The following is a 17801-nucleotide window of genomic DNA, read 5'->3' as shown; positions in this document are numbered from 1 at the left end:
AATTTTGGAAATATAGTATTATTATTATTATTATTAGTATTGCACTGCATCCATCCAAATTGATTTACAAAGCATTTTTTTCTTAAGATATTTGATCTTCTTTCCATAATCAAAAACTTGAAACATGTTCAAAATGGTAAATTGTTATAGAGAAATATGAATTTTGCAATTAATTCTTCCCCGTGGCTCATGACAAATAAAAAATTCATCACAATTTAGATAAGGTGGGTGGGCGGGGCCTAGTTTACTTTTTTTTTATATATTTGGTCTTCTTTCCATAACCAAAAACTTGAAACATCTTCAAAATGATAAATTTTTATAGAGAAATATGAATTTTGCAATTAAGCTTCACGCCTTGGCTCATGGCAAATAAAAAAATCATCACAACGAAGATAGGGCGGGTGGGCGGAGCTTATATTTTGTTCTTGCACAAATGTTGATGACATCATCATAAACTTTTGTGATGGAAAAACTCACTTAAAGCAAATACGTAGCAATTTTTACTTCCCGACGAATCCATGGGAGGAATGGCAACTTTTGTATTTTCTCGACGTTTCATGACCCCTAGAGTACGAAAAAAGTAGTCTTCCGTTTCCCTTTGTCTCTGTGTCTGCTGGACCGATTGTTGTCAACATTTGTATGTATAATAGAAATATCATGTAAATGGTTAAATCCTTACCAAAATTTTGTTAATCATCCCCACCAATAATTTAATGACGTCATTTCAAAGAATCTATGCTTATTTGATTTAACTGTTATACAACAATATACACTTGTGGTGTACGAATCCGCTTTGAGTTTCTCCCTAACCGTCCACATTTTTGCAAAAACATAATGCACAGTATAATATCAGTTAACCATTAGCGTAAGGCATCCCGGTCGTGATCTAGTCGTTCCGAGTCGGAAATGAGGACCGGACGTCGTGCTTTCGATTCCAAACTTCGTTTTTCGTTTTTTTTTCTTTTTCTTTTTTTTTCTCTGTTCTCTTGCATTGTGTATTATACATATATATTTCAACTAGGGATAGCTAAACATGTTTTTAGTTTCTTGTTAGGAAAAGAATACTTCGTATATTAAGAAAAAATGAACCAAATATAAGCCCCGCCCACCCCCCCGTTCCCTATTGTGACGAATGCTTTATTCATCGTGAGCTGACGGGCGGAGTTTAGCTGCAAAATCCTCATTTCTCTACAACAAATTACCATATGAAATTCATCACAATTTAGATTGGGACGGGTGGGTGGGGCTTAATCTTTGTTTTGTTTTTTTTTTTTAATATATAGTTTTCTTTCAACAAAGAATAGTTAAACATGGTTTCAGTTTCTTGTTGGGAAAAGAAGATTTCGCATATTAAGAAAAACTAGGATAAAATATAAGGCCCACCCACCCACCCCTTCTCAATTGTGACGAATGTTTTATTCATCGTGAGCTGAAGGGCGGAGTTTAGTTTCAAAATTCTCAATCTTTACAAGAAATTATGATATGAAACTCATCTCAATTGAGATTAGGGTGGGTGGGTGGGGCTTATTTTTTGTTTTTTGTTTTTTAATATTTGGAGTTTTTTTTTTCAACAAAGGATAGTTAAACATGTTTTCGGTTTCTTGTTGCAAAAATAAGACTTCGTATATTAAGAAAAATGGACAAAATAAAAGCTCCGCCCACCCACCCTTTCCCAATTGTAACGAATGTTTTATTCATCGTGAGCTGAAGGGCGGAGTTTAGTTTCAAAATTTTGTTTTCTCTACAAGAACTTACCATATGAAACTCATCCCGATTGAAATTAGGGCGGGTGGGTGGGGCTTACTTTTTGTTTTTTGTTTTTTAATATATGGATTTTTTTTTAACAAAGGATAGTTAAACATGTTTTCGGTTTCTTGTTGCGAAAAGAAGACTTCGTATATTAAGAAAAAATGACAAAATATTGTATATATTTATGACATCTCTTTATTTAAAAATGTAAAACCCTCTTTTTTTTAGAAATATGAAACCTCGGGGCCCCAATTGTCTTTTTTAAAAAATGGAAAACCCTCTCGGGAGCCCTAAATGTCTTTTCTTTTAATGTGAAACCTTCCCGGAGGCTCCAACTGTCTTTTTTAAAAATGTAAAACCTTCTCGGGGGCGCCAACTGTATTTTTTTAAGAATGTGAAACCTTCTCGGGGGTCCCAACTGTCATTTTTAAAAATGTAAAACCGTCTCGGGGGCGCCAAGTGTTTTTTGTTATAATGTGAAACCTTCTCGGGGTCCCAAGTGTCTTTTTTAAAAATGTAAAACCTTCTCGGGGGCGCCAAGTGTTTTTTGTTATAATATGAAACCTTCTCGGGGTCCCAAGTGTCTTTTTTAAAAATGAAAAACCTTCTCGGGGGCGCGAAGTGTTTTTTGTTATAATATGAAACCTTCTCGGGGTCCCAAGTGTCTTTTTTTAAAATGTAAAACCTTCTCGGGGGTCCCAAGTGTCTTTTTTAAAAATGTAAAACCTTCTCGGGGGCGCCAAGTGTTTTTTGTTTTAATGTGAAACCTTCTCGGGATCCCAAGTGTCTTTTTTTAAAAATGTAAAACCTTCTCGGGGGCGCCAAGTGTTTTTTGTTATAATGTGAAACCTTCTCGGGGGTCCCAAGTGTCTTTTTTTAAAATGTAAAACCTTCTCGGGGGTCCCAAGTGTCTTTTTTAAAAATGTAAAACCTTCTCGGGGGTCCCAAGTGTCTTTTTTAAAAATGTAAAACCTTCTCGGGGGCGCCAAGTGTTTTTTGTTATAATGTGAAACCTTCTCGGGGGTCCCAAGTGTCTTTTTTTAAAATGTAAAACCTTCTCGGGGGTCCCAAGTGTCTTTTTTAAAAATGTAAAACCTTCTCGGGGGTCCCAAGTGTCTTTTTTAAAAATGTAAAACCTTCTCGGGGGTCCCAAGTGTCTTTTTTAAAAATGTAAAACCTTCTCGGGGGCGCCAAGTGTTTTTTGTAATAACGTAAAACCTTCTCGGGGGTCCCAAGTGTCTTTTTTAAAAATGTAAAACCTTCTCGGGGGCGCCAAGTGTTTTTTGTAATAACGTAAAACCTTCTCGGGGGCCCCAAGTGTCTTTTTTTAAAATGTGAAACCTTCTCGGGGGCCCCAATTGTCTTTTTTAAAAATCTGAAACCTTCTCGGGGGTCTCAACTTTTTTTTTTTAATGAAAAACCTTCTCGGGGGCGCCAAGTGTTTTTTGTTATAATGTGAAACCTTCTCGTTTTCGAAAAAACTAGGTATTGTACTTCAAGGGTGAGGGAATAATATTGAGAGAGAGAGAAAAAATAGATACTAAAATTCCTTCAGTTAACTTATTAACTAAAACTACAACTACAACCACAACTAAAAAAAAAGAATTATCTCTTATTGTTATATCTTATTAGAATTTTAATTAAATACAAAAAAATAAAATTTGGACCCCAGAGCAGGTATTAATTTTACCATTTTTGTTTTGTGATAACCTCATTTTAACCTGATTAATACAGCAAAAAGAGTCCGAAAATTGTTGTAAATGGGGTGAAAAATTGCTAAATCACAAAAACAACAATCGAAAAATTGAAATTTTTTGATGTTTCGATTTTTCAATTCTACAATTTTGCTGTATTTCTCAATTATTCGATTAAAATCGGGTAGAGAATGTAATATGCGGCAGGTTTTTTCAGCGTAGCGATGTGGTGTGTGTTATGTCCCTCAACAGAGTAAAATTATGCAGAAAAATGCTGATTTTTCAACTATCACAGTTTGAATTTGTCGCCACACCAGTTACTTCATACATTAATCTTCAAGGCCAAAATTTGAATTTTTCGCCGATTTTAAAAAGTTTGTTCACATTTCTAATTTCGGCGAAATGTTTGAAGAAAAAAACAATGGGAGGAAAACAAGCTAAGAATTTCCCGTTTTACTTTACTGTTTCGTAAACGATATTAAAAAATCAATTCTAAAAAAGGAAAAAAACATTTTTCAGCGGACTGTACAAAATGCTCCAATTTCTAGATGCATTAAGCTTTATTGATCCGCACCAAATGACGCATTTTGTCTAATTTAACCAACTGTGCATCTTTATGGCTTCTACGATCCACTACTCTGGAAACAAAATTGCACCATTCTATTTAAAAATTGAAAAAAAACCTTGGTCGTGCATTTTATGTCATGAGTCATTCCTAAAGTGTTTCTTTTATTATTAAAAAATATCTGCGTCATATTGATAAGTTAATGTACAATTTATGACATTTTTGAGTACTAGACCGTTATTCTGTACCCATGCGACAAGCATGTGACGTCAGACAGTACTGAGTGAAATACTTAGCAATTAAAAAAAAATGTAATAATTATAAATCGCTAAAGAATGCAACACTGATAATGATCTTAGCTTGCGACGCAATTTAAATAAAATCCACTTTTACATCGGAAGCACGATTTCATTTGCATTTGCAAAACCAAAATCGAGTCCGAGGTTGTATAATAATTCCGATGGTAATTGATCTCTTAGTCCAGCAGCTACTACAATTCGTCCCTGGAATATTTATAACAAACCTAGGAAGTTATTAAAATCACCAGTTTACTTAATTAACCATTCAAACAAGAATGCACCTGACTTCTGATTACTCCCATTATTCTGTCCCAGTTAACTCGACCAATTCGACACCTTATCATAATCACCAGTCACTAACCGCTCGATGAACCCAAACAATTATTATAAATTCCCCATGAGGTTTCCATGAACGCGACGCAAACCATTTTCTTTTTCGTCCGAAACGTCGTCATCGCAGGGTTTTCCCCTACCTCGACCGGTGGAGATGCCAGGAAGCGGCCATAATTAATAAACAAAAGGAAAAGTCGATCCGCAAAAACCCACAGTTCCTCTAATCCGAGAGCACATCATGGCCAATAATCGCAATCATTTTCGCCGCAAGGGAAAGTCTGCAGCAAGGACTCCACGTGACCCCAGTACTTAAAACCACCTCGAAAGCACATTCGAGCCACTTGTGAATCAGTCGTGCAAACACGAGGATCACCAAACTACCAAAATGCCGGCTACAGGAGAAGATCTCCACGATGCCATCATCGAGGAGCCCGCCACCTACAGCGACGCCATCTTGTCTTCGGACGAAGAGGTAAATTGATTTTTTTGACTCGGGAAGTGTGGCGCCTCGGTTTTTTGGAAATATTATATTGTGGTTGCTTGAATTGGGAAGTGCCACGGACGAACTCGGTCAAGGGTGTGATGGTCTTTGAAGTGTTTTACCAAGGGGTTGACGGACAGTGACAGTGAGACAGTTTTTTTTTTTCAAAATTTCATAAATGTCAAAGAACGATAGTGAAAACAGTTTACTTCATTCAAAATCAGTTTATCGATTCCTGCGTTTGACATCCCGAATTGGCGGACGTCGCTCTGACGTCACTTGTAAATGTATTATTTTTCACACATTTTTTTCACAAAAAGTTGAAGTTTTGGTTTACTGCGTCATTAACTGTTCGTATTTAATATTGTAACGTATTTCTAATTTCGGTAATGTACAAATTTATTCCACATGGGACGCCACTGGTTGGATGTTTCAATTTTTAGATTTTGTACTTGTTCGATTTCTCGATATTTAACTTTTTGCGTATAAATATTAAGCAAAATTTTGAGATGACGTCATCAATTTTTTCGGAGGGGATAAAAGAATAAATTTTGCAATTTTAATTTTTTTCGCAGATCTACACCAAACCCCACCAACCCTCCGCACCCATCCACTCCCCGCCCCAGAAGCCGGCATTCTTCGAGAGCCTCCCTGTCCGCGAGCACCACGAGGACTTCATCCGCCAGTGCGTGGACGTCCTCGTCAAGGAGGCCGTCTTCGAGGGCACCAATCGCAACAACCGCGTCCTGAACTGGAAGGACCCCGAAGAACTGAAGAGGCTGATGGACTTCGGGCTCAGACGGGCGCCGGAAAGCCACGAGCAGCTGCTGAAGATCCTGAAGGACGTCGTGGGGTACTCGGTCAAAACCGGACACCCGTATTTCGTCAACCAGTTGTTCTCGGCGGTGGACCCATATGGGCTGGTGGCCCAATGGGCCACGGACGCCCTCAACCCCAGCGTGTACACCTACGAGGTCTCGCCGGTCTTCGTCTTGATGGAGGAGGTGGTGCTGAAGGAGATGAGGCAGATCGTGGGCTTCGAGGGAGGAAAGGGAGACGGGATTTTCTGTCCGGGGGGGTCCTTGGCCAATGGGTATGCCATCAGCTGCGCGAGGTACAGGTTCCTGCCGGATGTTAAGGTGAGTGTTGTCCATAGACCCAGAAATTTTTATAAGTTGGCAGACTTGGGGAAATGACTTACTTTTTCTTTGGAAACGAGTGTAGCAATAAAAAAGTTGGCATTATCACGTGTTTGATAAAATATGTACATGCATAAGATAAAAATTGAGTTCCGAGATATTTATTTAAGTTAACATTACATACAACAGTAAAAGTAAAACCCAGATTTATCACTCCAACCACAACAAAATGTGGTAATTATATATGTAAATTAAAAACGTTTATGTACAGAATTTAATCTGTGACGATAAACTAAATGAGGCAAATTTAAGGATAAACGTCCTGTTCTCTAATAAACCGTAATTATTAGTAATGACCAATCATCATGTAATTAGGACATGTAGAGGTCAAAATGCGTTATATCAAAAAAATATTACCAAAGCTGGAAATACCTATCTATATACAAGAGAATTTCCCCACTGTGACCTTAAAAATTCCGGAAACAGAATTAATCCCGTTTTTATTCACAATATTCGATTTTTCTAGGCCAAAGGTCTCCACGCTCTCCCCAGGCTCGTCCTCTTCACCTCCGAGGACGCGCACTACTCCATCAAGAAGCTGTCCTCGTTCCTGGGGATCGGCACCGACAACGTCTACCTGATCCGGACCGATTCTCGTGGCCGAATGGACGTTTCGCACCTGGTGCAAGAAATAGAAAGGTCGCTCGGTGAAGGTGCTGCGCCTTTCATGGTCAGTGCCACCGCGGGTACCACTGTCATCGGTGCCTTCGACCCCATCACCGAAATCGCCGACGTTTGCGAAAAGTACAAATTGTGGCTGCACGTGGATGCGGCGTGGGGCGGCGGCGCGCTGGTGTCCAGCAAACACAGGAGCTTGCTCAAGGGAATTGAAAGGTAATTGAGTGGTCGCTGAGTGGAAGGTCTGGTATTTGAGTTCAAGTTGAGGAAATGTTTGGTAATCGTTTGTGTCACAAAACAGAGTGAAACAATCGTTTTTGTCATTGAATACAATTATGAATTTATTTAGCGCGATTTAAAATGGACGCCACCACCCTAATTAAGCCAGTTCTGAATCTAAATGTTTTTGATCGCATAAAACTTGGGTTTTCAAAATTTTTAAAATATTTTTTTGAAGAAGATTGGGAATTATAATAATTAAAATCAGTTTAGTTTCAAGAAAAAGTCCCTTTTTTGAATTTCTTTGAGATATTGTATTAACACGATAGTTTTGAAAAACTCCAACTCTACTTTTTATCTGATCTTCAAATGAAACGTTTGCTCCTTTGTTATAATATTTTTCTTGTCATTTAAACCAGGGGTTGCAAATGAAGCACACTAATTAAAGCTAACTCTGAACCAAAATATTTTTAACCGCACTGTATTAACTTTTTGTGTGTATTTTAAATTTTCAAGTATTTTATCTTTTGCATTCATAACTCTCATTTTGCAAAATCTTGAAATTTTTAAACTGCCTTTCTGGGTTTCCTGATAATTGTTTTTTCTGTATTTTCAAAATTTAAAATTCACTTAAGGTTTTCGTGTAAAAGCGGAGGCTTTTCTAAACCTTAAAATTTAAAAACTATTGCAAAAGTTTATAAAATATTTATGCAAAAGAAATTTTGGTTTGCATAGAATTTTCTACTTTACACAATCTTCAGAAATTGAAAATATTCTGAAATTTTAAATTACATTTTGAAATCTCCTAGGTTTCTCAAATAAATTTTTCTGGATTTTCAAAATTTTAAAATTTGTTTGAAATTTTCTTGTACAAGGCTTCTCAAAACGTTCCAAAACATTATAAAATACGACTACAAAAGAAATTTTGAAATGTTCGCAATTTTCTATTCTACAAAATTCTCAAAAATTGAAAATATCCTGAAATTTTTAAATTACATTTTGAATTTTTTTGGATTTCGCGATTATTTTTTCTGTATTTTCAAAATTTTAAATTTACTCAAGATTTCCGGGTAAAAACAAAAGCTTATCTAAACCTTAAAATATAAAAACCATCTGAAAAGTTTACAAAATATTTATGCAAAATAAATTTTGATTTGTCTGGAATTTTCTCCTTTTCAAAATCCTTAAAAATTCAAAATATTCTGAAATTTTAAATTACATTTTGAAATTTTTCTGGATTTTCAAAATTTTAAAACTTGTTTAACATTTCCGTGTGCAAGGCTTTTCGAAACCTTAAAATATCAAAACACTCCAAAACATTATAAAATACGACTGCAAAAGAAATTTTGAGCTGTTTTTTCAATTTTCTATTCTACAAAATTCTCAAAAATTTAAAATATCCTCAAATTTTTAAATTACATTTTGAAATTTTTTGGATTTCTGGATGATTATTTTTTCTGTATTTTCAAAATTTAAAATTTACTTAAGACTTTCGTGTAAAAACGAAGGCCTTTCTAAACCTTAAAATATAAAAACCATCTCAAAAGTTTATAAAATATTTATGCAAAAGAAATTTTGGTTTGTCTGGAATTTTCTCCTTTTCAAAATCCTCAGAAATTTAAAATATTCTGAAATTTCCTAGTTTCTCAAATAAATTTTTCTGGTTTTTCAAAATTTTAAAATTTGTTTAAGATTTTCGTGTACAAGGCTTTTCTAAACCTTAAAATATCAAAACATTCCAAAACTTTATAAAATACGACTGCAAAAGAAATTTTGAGCTGTTTGCAATTTTCTATTCTACAAAATTGTCAAAAATTTAAAATATCTTGAAATTTTTAAATTACATTTTGGAATTTTTTGGATTTCACGTTGATTATTTTTTCTGTATTTTCAAAATTTAAAATTTACTTAAGATTTTCGTGTAAAAACGGAGACTTTTTGAAACCTTAAAATATAAAAACCATCTCAAAAATTTATAAAATATTTAGGCAAAAGAAATTTTGATTTGTCTGGAATTTTCTCCTTTTCGAAATCCTCAAAAATTGAAAATATTCTGAAATTTCTTAGGTTTCCCAAATAAATGCTTCTGGATTTTTAAAATTTTAAAATTAATTTAAGATTTTCGTCTACAAGACTTTTCTAAACCTTAGAATTGCTAAACATTCCAAAACTTTCTAAAATACGATTCCAAAAGAAATTTTGAGCTGTTTGCACTTTTCTATTCTACAAAATTCTCAAAAATTTAGAATATCCCGAAATTTTTAAATTACATTTTGAAATTTTTTTGATTTGTCGATGATTATTTTTTCTGTATTTTCAAACTTTAAAATTTACTTAAGATTTTCATGTAAAAACAGAGACTTTTCTAAACCTCAAAATATAAAAACCATCTCAAAACTTTAGAAAATTCTTATGCAAAAGGAATTTTTGTTTGTCTGGAATTTTCTCCTTTTCAAAATCCTCAAAAATTGAAAATATTCTGAAATTTCCTAGGTTCATCAATTTTTTTCTGGATTTTTAAAATTTGTTTAAGATTTTCGTGTAGAAGGCTTTTTTAAACCTTAAAATATGAAAACATTCCAAAACTTTATAAATTACGACTACAAAAGAAATTTTGAGCTGTTTGCAATTTTATATTCTACAAAAATCTCAAAAATTTAGAATATCCGGAAATTTTTAAATTACATTCTGAATTTTTTGGATTTCTGGATGATTATTTTTTCTGCATTTTCAAAATTTAAAATTTACTAAAGATTTTCTTGTAAAAACGAAGGCTTTTCTAAACCTTAAAGTATAAAAACCATTTCAAAAATTTATTAAATATTGATGCAAAGAAAATTTTGATTTGTCTGGAATTTCAAAAACATGTTTTTTATTTCTTGTAGAGCAATAAGAATTTTGCAATTAAGCTCCGCCCCCTTGACTCACGACGAATAAAAAAATCATCACAACTGAGACAGGGCGGGTGGGCGGGGCTTACATTTCTTCTTTTTTTCTTAACATGTGTAGTCATCTTTTCACAACAAGAAACTTAAAACATATTTAAAATGGTAAATTTTTATAGGGAAATATCAATTTTGCAATTACGCTCCGCCCCTCGGTCTGACAACCAACAAAAAATTCATCACGATTGAGACCGAAATGGATAGGTGGGGCTTCTCTTTTGGTTTTCTTTTTTAATTAATACATTTAGTTTTCTTTGTATAACACGATTACTTGAGAACATATTTCACATCGTAATTTCTCGTAAAAAATAAGGATTTTAGAAGTAAGCTCCGCCCCTCGGCTTACGATGAATAAACAAATCATCAGAATTAGAAAGGGAGGGTGGGCGGGGCTTACATTTTGCCTTTTTGTTAAATATACATAGCCATCTTTTCACAACAAGAAACTTAAAACACAGAAAATCGAAACTTTAAAAAATTCGGATAATTGTAAAATCAAAAATTGAATAACTGAAAAACCACAATTTTAAAAACGAAGAATTATGAAATTGAAAATTGTAAAAATAATTTCTAAAAAAAATCGAATAATTTTAAAATTAAAAGTTCAGGTAATTATGAAATTGAAAAATTACAAAACTTAAAAACTGCAAAATTGCGAAATTATGAAGCTGAAAAATCAAGAGCTTGAAAAATTGAAAATCGAAATTTTGAAAAATTAAAAATCAAAAAAATTGGAAACTAATCGAAAAAATTTTAATAACGAAGAATTATATAACCGAAAACTGAGAAATTGACTAATTAAAACCAAATAATTGACATCCAAAAATTGTAAAAATGTAAAATTGAAAAATCAAACAAGCGTAAAATCGAAAAATCGGATTCATTTAAAAAAGAAAAGTTGTAAAATACTTCAACTGAAATTTAGAACAATTAAAATTCAAAATATTGAAAAATTTTAAAACTACAAAACTGAGATTTTGGATAATTGTACATTGGAAAATTTATTAAACTGTAAAAATGAAAAATTGCAAAATTATTAAATCGAAAAAACTGAAAACTCAAAAATTGAATAACTGAAAAAATAAAAAATTTTAAAAATGCAGTATATACTCAAAATTTATTTAACCTACTGGGAAAAAAAGACTGAATTAAAAGCGCACTTGGTTATAGACGTCAGACCATTCTCTAAACGATTTTTGACAGATTTCTATAACCTTCACAAAATAAAGCTACCAACCAAAAATTTAAAATCATAGCCACTGATTATTCCATTTTTTTTTATCGACTGCCTTTTAATTAAGACGTTAGTACCCGACCCGATAAAAACCACGTTTAGTAATAAGTTGAGTGATAGGTACACAAAAAGGAGTCTAAAATGTATAAAAATTAATCAAGATACTATAGGTAACTTACTTAATTTATTGACTTATACAGGGTGGTATTTTTTTATTTTCCGCTAGTAAGTAGCTAAATTAAAAAAAAACGTGACCTACACACCAACACCGTGAAAATTAAAAAAAGAAATTTTCAGTAGTTTCAAAATTATGTAGAAAAACCGAATTTTTCCAGCTTCCGTCCTTTTATGGAAACGGAAGCAATCTAAACACCTGCAATTCCTCCATTGTGCAATCCCTCAACCCCACCGCTCGATCAATCGGAATCGAAAACATCGCCTTCAAATCCTTGAAGCTCTGTCGAAATCTCGCCATAATTTATTAATTACTTATTAACTCATAATTACCCCGCAACCTTCACACTTAACGCGTTTCAATTTAAGTGTCGAGGTAAAATAATGCTCACTTTTCCGTCCTCAGGGCCGACTCCGTCACCTGGAACCCCCACAAACTCCTCACAGCCCCCCAACAATGCTCCACCCTTCTCTTACGCCACGAGGGCATTCTCGCCGAGGCCCACTCCACCAACGCCGCCTACCTCTTCCAAAAGGACAAATTCTACGACACGAAATACGACACCGGCGACAAGCACATCCAGTGCGGCCGCCGGGCCGACGTCCTCAAGTTCTGGTACATGTGGAAGGCCAAAGGAACGTCCGGCCTCGAGAAACACATCAACAAGGTGTTCGAAAATTCCAAGTACTTCACGGACTCGATCAGGCACAGGGAGGGTTTCGAGATGGTGATAGAGGAGCCGGAGTGCACGAACGTGTGCTTCTGGTACGTCCCGCCGAGTCTGAGAGGGCAGAAGGAGAGCCGGGATTACAAGGAGCGGCTGCACAGGGTGGCTCCTAAAATCAAGGAGAGGATGATGAAGGAGGGGTGCATGATGGTGACGTACCAAGCGCAGAAGGAACTCCCGAACTTCTTCAGGATCGTGTTCCAGAGCTCGGGACTGGAGAAGGCTGATATGGTGCACTTCGTCGAGGAGATAGAGCGACTGGGGGCGGATCTTTGATAGTTTTAAGGTTGCGCAACCCTTGTATAGTATTAATGTAAAGATGTATTTATTTGTAGTGTAGGGGTTAATAAATAGTTTAACAGTGATAGCAAATGCCTACCACGATTTTACATCAAGGTACTTTAGGTATTGGGACGAGGATAGAGTGGGTGCTAATTATAAAACCCCACCATATATATAAGACATTTAATTTACTTTACTCGAGTTAACAACTAAAACTCCATTACTGAGAATTAAACCATCATAACGGGGAAAATTTACTGGAAAGGCACAATTTAAAACTATTGACAAAACTGCAGGTTAACGGCTAACTTACAGTTTTGTTCGGGCAATGCTATAAAATTTTCAAATGTAATAAAAAAAATGTGAAAGTTACATTGTCGATAGAGCACTGTCTCAAAACTGTCGCAAAAAAGAATTCTCTAAAGACATCAAAGGCTCCCAGGTACATACTATCTGGGCATGATTACCATCTTATTACATTAACTAAGATTTCGAAATGTGTGCAGATATTTATGTGATAACAACTAAAACAGCGGTAGATGGATATTATTATTGCGTTTGATACATTAGAAGCCGTGGACTTTGAGCTGGTCGGGCTTTGCCAAGCCCGCTTTTGTTAGCCACTGGCAGATGTTTTCGCGTTGGTCGCCTTGCAATTGAAGCACTTCTCCGTATTCTGGATGCTCTATCACAGTTCCATTACAAGCGAATTCCTGTCAAAAAAAAAAGTATTTATTCATCCCTTCCACAAAGTGGTGACGTCATCTCAAACAATCATTAAGCAGCACTTTTATATATTTTAATTTTTAAGGTTTGTGGTTTATATTTACAATTGGGGTTATCGCTATTTTCAAAAATGGTCTAGATAATAATTTAATTAAATTTGTATGCACTCCTTGGACGCCATGTTGTGACGCGTCTTTCTCTAGACACTTGATTGCACTTCTAGAGCACGTAAAAAAAATTAGTGCAACGTGGTTGCAACATAATAATGAGCAATCTAGCGCAAAAATCAGTCTCCACACTCACCAACTCATCATGCACCCGTTCCAGAGTGAAAGGCTACGGTCTACTTACCCCATTTCATCAAAAACCATTCCACATTACAAAAAATTTCACACCATGCTTTTCCGCCACCCATCAACCCTATTCGCACCTACCTTTTTACATGCCCGGACTATTTTTTTCAGGTCATAATCAGACGAAAGCCCTTGAACAGTAGTTAAAGTCTTGCGACCATTTCGTTGTTGGATTCTTATATGAACAAGTCCGTCTTGAACATCATCGTCTGCACCCTTACTTGCATCAGCAAAGGGGTCTGAAAAATGGTGCAAAGTCAAACAAAATGGGGCAAGATTTAGGTCGAGGTCAAATTCCTCCACAACACGCCAAAGCGCTCGATACGCGGATCCGGCCTTCGGCGGGCTTCTGGGGCCGCGAAGTCGCCAATGCGGCCCCAGACGCCATGTTGTCTTCGCGTTGTCTCGAAATACTCACCAAATGTGTTTAGATTCTGGATGGACATACGATAATCAAATAATATACTCAGAAACAAAAATATCTGCAAAGTGCAACACGATAAAGTACAATTAAATCACGCAAGAGTGTTATTGTATTACGTTGCCAACAAAATCCACGAGATATTCGCGAACAAACTGATGAGTCAGAAAGACACAGAAGTGTGATGACGCCCGCTTACGTAGGCGCAGGTGGGCAACCGAGCGGCGAAAAAATTCGACTGGAAGGGGGGCGTGGACGGTGGGGGGCGCCCGAATCGGGGGGGTCGCCACGCTGGCAGGGTCCAGGGGGGTTGCTGCGTCGGTGGTGGAAAAGGGGGCTGCGTTGGGAGCGCCAAAAGGGCGAGTTTGGTTTCGTTAGGTTGCACGCCTGCGAGGACGTTACCTCCGGTTTTCAACTGGAAACGAGGGAACGGGCGACAATGACGTAGGCGAAGGGGGGGCAGTGGGACATAATTGTGGAAATTATTCTAATTATAACGGCAACGAGAAAGGTGGGAAAGTTTTAGACTTCTGAAAGGGGGAAAATTCGGCGACTGGTAAAAATTGGTAACAGCTTGCGCAGATTTCGGGAAAATTCTGTTGTGCACTTTGGATGTTGATGACAGAATTTCTAAATTTAGGTGATGACACTTTTAAGCATTGTTTTCATAACTTAAAAAAACAATTTAGAGAAGCGAAAGGTTCGTTTACGTGTGTTCCTGGTGAAAGTCCAACCAAAATAATACTAATTTGAGTAGTTTATATAATCCTGAATATATGTATATTTCTGAAAGTTGTTTAATTTTTATGTTTGTTGTTTTTTAATCTTTTTTGTCTAATTGTTATTAATAATTCCTTCCATGGAGGTCACACATTCAAGTACAGTTCAAAACATAAAATCTTGAACTGTAACCCTACAATCAAACTAAAATTAGGTCATTTTAACCTTTTAAATTGGTAACGCCGACGAGTTTAAACCCTCTTAATTTTATTTTAAATATAAGTAACAAGAAACACAACACACTAGAGTTATTAGACACTTTTTATTTTAAAAAGCTTTTTGACAAATAACAATATTGTAAATATTAATAAAAACTATCAACCGTAACATTATGCCCACGTTTCAATACAAAAAAAAAAAAAAACGAATAAAAGAACAATCCTAACTAAAATAAAACCAAATACAGCACACTCAAACATTTACATGTAACCAACTCACTGAAAAATAAGTATCCAAAATACCGTGGTAGACCATAGCTAGTAGCTACTAAGTGGTAATATTAATCAGTTATAAATAGTGTGAATATAATCACATTCAGCCTTACGTGCATAAAATTTAAAAAATTCCATCACAATTTAGTTATCCTTCTTGGAATCCCCCTCGGCGCTAATAGTGATCTTCTTCTGGAGCTTGCTGTGTTCTTCGGCCAGCCGGTCGTACTCTTTCGCCAGATTGTCGGACTGCTTCTTCAAGGCGCTTTTGTCTTTGACCTCGGTCGCGAGCTCTTCTTCCAACTCTTTGATCTTGGTTTTCAGTTCGGTGACTTCCTTGTCGTGCGCTTCGTTGCTGCTGTTCTGGGCCATTTCGCCTTGTTGGGCTAGGAGGCTTCTGGCTGCGGTGGTGGCGCTCTGCGCCTGGCGCAGGGAAGCCTCAGACTGGGCGAGGAGTTCGGCTTGGGATGAAATGAGGGTCACCAGTCGTCTGATCACCTATAAATAAAGGGGTTAGATGGGGGTGACGAAGGGGGTTTGAAGTACCAGAGAGAGGAAGAGAGAAAAGCCGGAAATGTAGAAGTTCCTCTGGGCTCTGAAGAGGCGCATGCTGCCTTGCATTTCGCGGTCGAGGTGGGCGTGGCCGTGTTCCTCTGAATCTGGAAGAAGAAAGGAACTACAGATTTTGTGTTAAAGACGACAATCTTTATTTATTTATATTTATCAATGAAGTAATTTCTGTATTCACTAAAAAAGGGGAAATGTTTTAATTATTGATTATTATTATTATTTTTCTTTTGTTAAAATGTAGTTCTAACTACAATATGTTTTTTTTAAGAATGTGAATAAAATTCAATGCTCTTCTGTTGGTAGGCAAATATACTTTTTATTGTCAGAAATTCTTTAATTTTCTTCTTTATAAGACAATATAGACATTTTGATTTTTGGAAAAAAAACTTAAAATTGTATACTAAAGACTATATTTGTACTCCTGCAGTTGTGGTTTATGAGTTCAATTTTAACCCTTGACATACAGATTTTTGTAAAAAACATCAAAATTGTATAATTAAGGTTATCGTACTCGTGGTAAAACGGTAATCAAAATTTATTCTTGTATCCCCTCCCAAAAATTGATGACGTCATCTCAAAGTTTTGCCTAATAAATATGCAAAAAATTAAATATCGAGAAATCGAAAAATTAAACGCCGCAAAATTGCAAATGGAAAAATTGAAAATAAAAATTGGCTGAAAGTTCTTTCGACAGAACTTCCCTCGCTCTGAAGCACAATAAAATATATCCAGCATTTTCTAAATATTATAAAATTTAATGTTGCGGGTTTTATATTTTTAATGAGAACTCCTATAACAAATTTTGGGAAAAATGGAGTGAGCCGTTCTTGATTTAATCAATAAAATAAATTAGTAATTAGTAGCTTTTGAGCTTTTATGCCGTAGATTTTGAGTACCCATGGTGTATTATTTTGGGAGACTTGGTCCTCTATTCCTGGAAAATTCTGACCTGACCTATTTTTGACTTGATTTTGGAACCCAGTTTCTTCTTTTTTTGAAAATTTAAAGCAATCTTGTCATATATATGTCATTTGTCAAAATCAGTCTTAGCAGGTACTAGCCCCGCCCACCCACCCCGCCAATAGCTGCTAAGATAAAACTGATTTTGGCAAATGACAGATCTTCCAAGAAAAGAGAGGGTGGGTGAGCGGGCCTAGTACCTGCTAGGATAAGACTGACTTTGGCAAATGAGATCACTCTAAGAAAACAGAGGGCGGGTGGCGGGGTTAATATTTCTAAAATAAGATCGATTTTGGCAAATTACATACCCTCCAAGAAAAGAGAGGGCGGGTGGGCGGGGATAGTACCTGCTAGGATAAAACCGACTTTGGCAAATGAGATCCCTCTAAGAAAACAAATGCCAAATGACATATCCTGTAAGAAAAGAACCCCGCCCACCCACCTTCCCTTTTATTACAGGATATGTCATTTGCTAAAATCAATCTTATCCTAATAGGTACTAGCCCCGCCCACCCGCCCTCTCTTTTCTTGGAAGGTAAATCATCTGCCAAAATTAGTATTATCTTAGCTAGTACTTGCTAACGTAAGTCTTATTTTGGCAAATGATATATCCTCTGAGAAAACAGGGGGCGGGTGGGCGGGGCTAGTATTTGTTAAGATAAAACTGATTCTGCCCCTATTAAGGGCTCTCATTTACCAAAGTCAGTCTTATCCCAGCAGGTACTAGCCCCGCCCACCCACCCTCTCTTTTCTCAGAAGGTATCTCATTAGCCAAGATCAGTCTTATCTTAACAGCTACTAGTCCCGCCCACCTATCCTCTCTTTTCTCAGAAGGTATGTCATTTGCCAAAATCAGTTTTATCTTAGTAGTTACTGACTAGAAGAAGACTGATTTTGGCAAATGACATATTCTCTAAGAAAGTAGAGGGTGGGTGGGCGGGGTTAATACCTGCTAAGATAAGACTGATTTTAGCAAATGATGTATCCTCTGAGAAGTTTAATTAAATTATTATAAGAAAAGATTCTACAAGCCCTCTTAC

General features: G+C 36.0%; 3 protein-coding genes across 5 annotated transcripts in view; 1 reads left to right on the top strand and 2 right to left on the bottom strand.

The window, feature by feature from the left end:
• Window positions 1-4437: 4437 nt before the first annotated feature.
• On the top strand, window positions 4438-12627 carry LOC135127640 (cysteine sulfinic acid decarboxylase). The gene is made up of 4 exons (XM_064054162.1): window positions 4438-5112; window positions 5697-6260; window positions 6787-7154; window positions 11917-12627. The coding sequence occupies exons 1-4, from the start codon at window positions 5026-5028 to the stop codon at window positions 12512-12514; spliced, it is 1617 nt and encodes a 538-aa protein (XP_063910232.1). The 5' UTR covers window positions 4438-5025; the 3' UTR covers window positions 12515-12627.
• A 62-nt stretch (window positions 12628-12689) lies between these two features.
• LOC135127641 (eukaryotic translation initiation factor eIF1) lies at window positions 12690-14244 on the bottom strand. Its single transcript, XM_064054163.1, has 4 exons — window positions 14140-14244; window positions 14018-14081; window positions 13681-13838; window positions 12690-13233 (listed from the first exon to the last, which is right to left on the bottom strand). Exons 2-4 carry the CDS (start codon window positions 14043-14045, stop codon window positions 13087-13089), a joined length of 333 nt encoding a protein of 110 aa, XP_063910233.1. The 5' UTR covers window positions 14046-14081; window positions 14140-14244; the 3' UTR covers window positions 12690-13086.
• Window positions 14245-15043: 799 nt separating this feature from the next.
• Window positions 15044-17801, bottom strand: part of LOC135127635 (B-cell receptor-associated protein 31) — a 30726-nt gene continuing 27968 nt past the window's right edge. For 2 of the 3 annotated variants that reach the window (XM_064054158.1, XM_064054156.1), the window contains exons 2-3: window positions 15778-15890; window positions 15044-15729 (exon numbers count right to left, since the gene is read on the bottom strand). In XM_064054158.1, the coding sequence (XP_063910228.1) occupies window positions 15376-15729; window positions 15778-15890 (467 nt within the window). In that variant the 3' untranslated portion in view covers window positions 15044-15375. The remainder of the gene's footprint in view (window positions 15730-15777; window positions 15891-17801) is intronic. The other variant, XM_064054157.1, reaches the window with a different exon arrangement.

Source organism: Zophobas morio, unplaced genomic scaffold, assembly GCF_036711695.1.
Source record: "Zophobas morio isolate AGI-343-1 ecotype UQ-CSIRO unplaced genomic scaffold, CSIRO_AGI_Zmor_V1 ptg000012l, whole genome shotgun sequence".
NCBI classification, from domain to species: Eukaryota; Metazoa; Arthropoda; class Insecta; order Coleoptera; family Tenebrionidae; genus Zophobas; species Zophobas morio.
This window is presented reverse-complemented; position numbering and strand designations above follow the sequence as displayed.

What these genes read in the sequence shown, in the direction of transcription:
- LOC135127641 (XM_064054163.1), bottom strand. Translation starts at nt 14,045, where the DNA reads ATGTCCATCCAGAATCTAAACACATTTG. An exon ending in CCAGAATCTAAACACATTTG is followed by an intron (nt 13,839 to 14,017) that starts GTGAGTATTTCG and finishes ACCATTTTTCAG; the next exon opens with ACCCCTTTGCTGATGCAAGT. An exon ending in TAGTCCGGGCATGTAAAAAG is followed by an intron (nt 13,234 to 13,680) that starts GTAGGTGCGAAT and finishes TTTTTTTGACAG; the next exon opens with GAATTCGCTTGTAATGGAAC.
- LOC135127640 (XM_064054162.1), top strand. Translation starts at nt 5,026, where the DNA reads ATGCCGGCTACAGGAGAAGATCTCCACGATGCCATCATCGAGGAGCCC. An exon ending in TCTTGTCTTCGGACGAAGAG is followed by an intron (nt 5,113 to 5,696) that starts GTAAATTGATTT and finishes TTTTTTTCGCAG; the next exon opens with ATCTACACCAAACCCCACCA. An exon ending in GGTTCCTGCCGGATGTTAAG is followed by an intron (nt 6,261 to 6,786) that starts GTGAGTGTTGTC and finishes CGATTTTTCTAG; the next exon opens with GCCAAAGGTCTCCACGCTCT.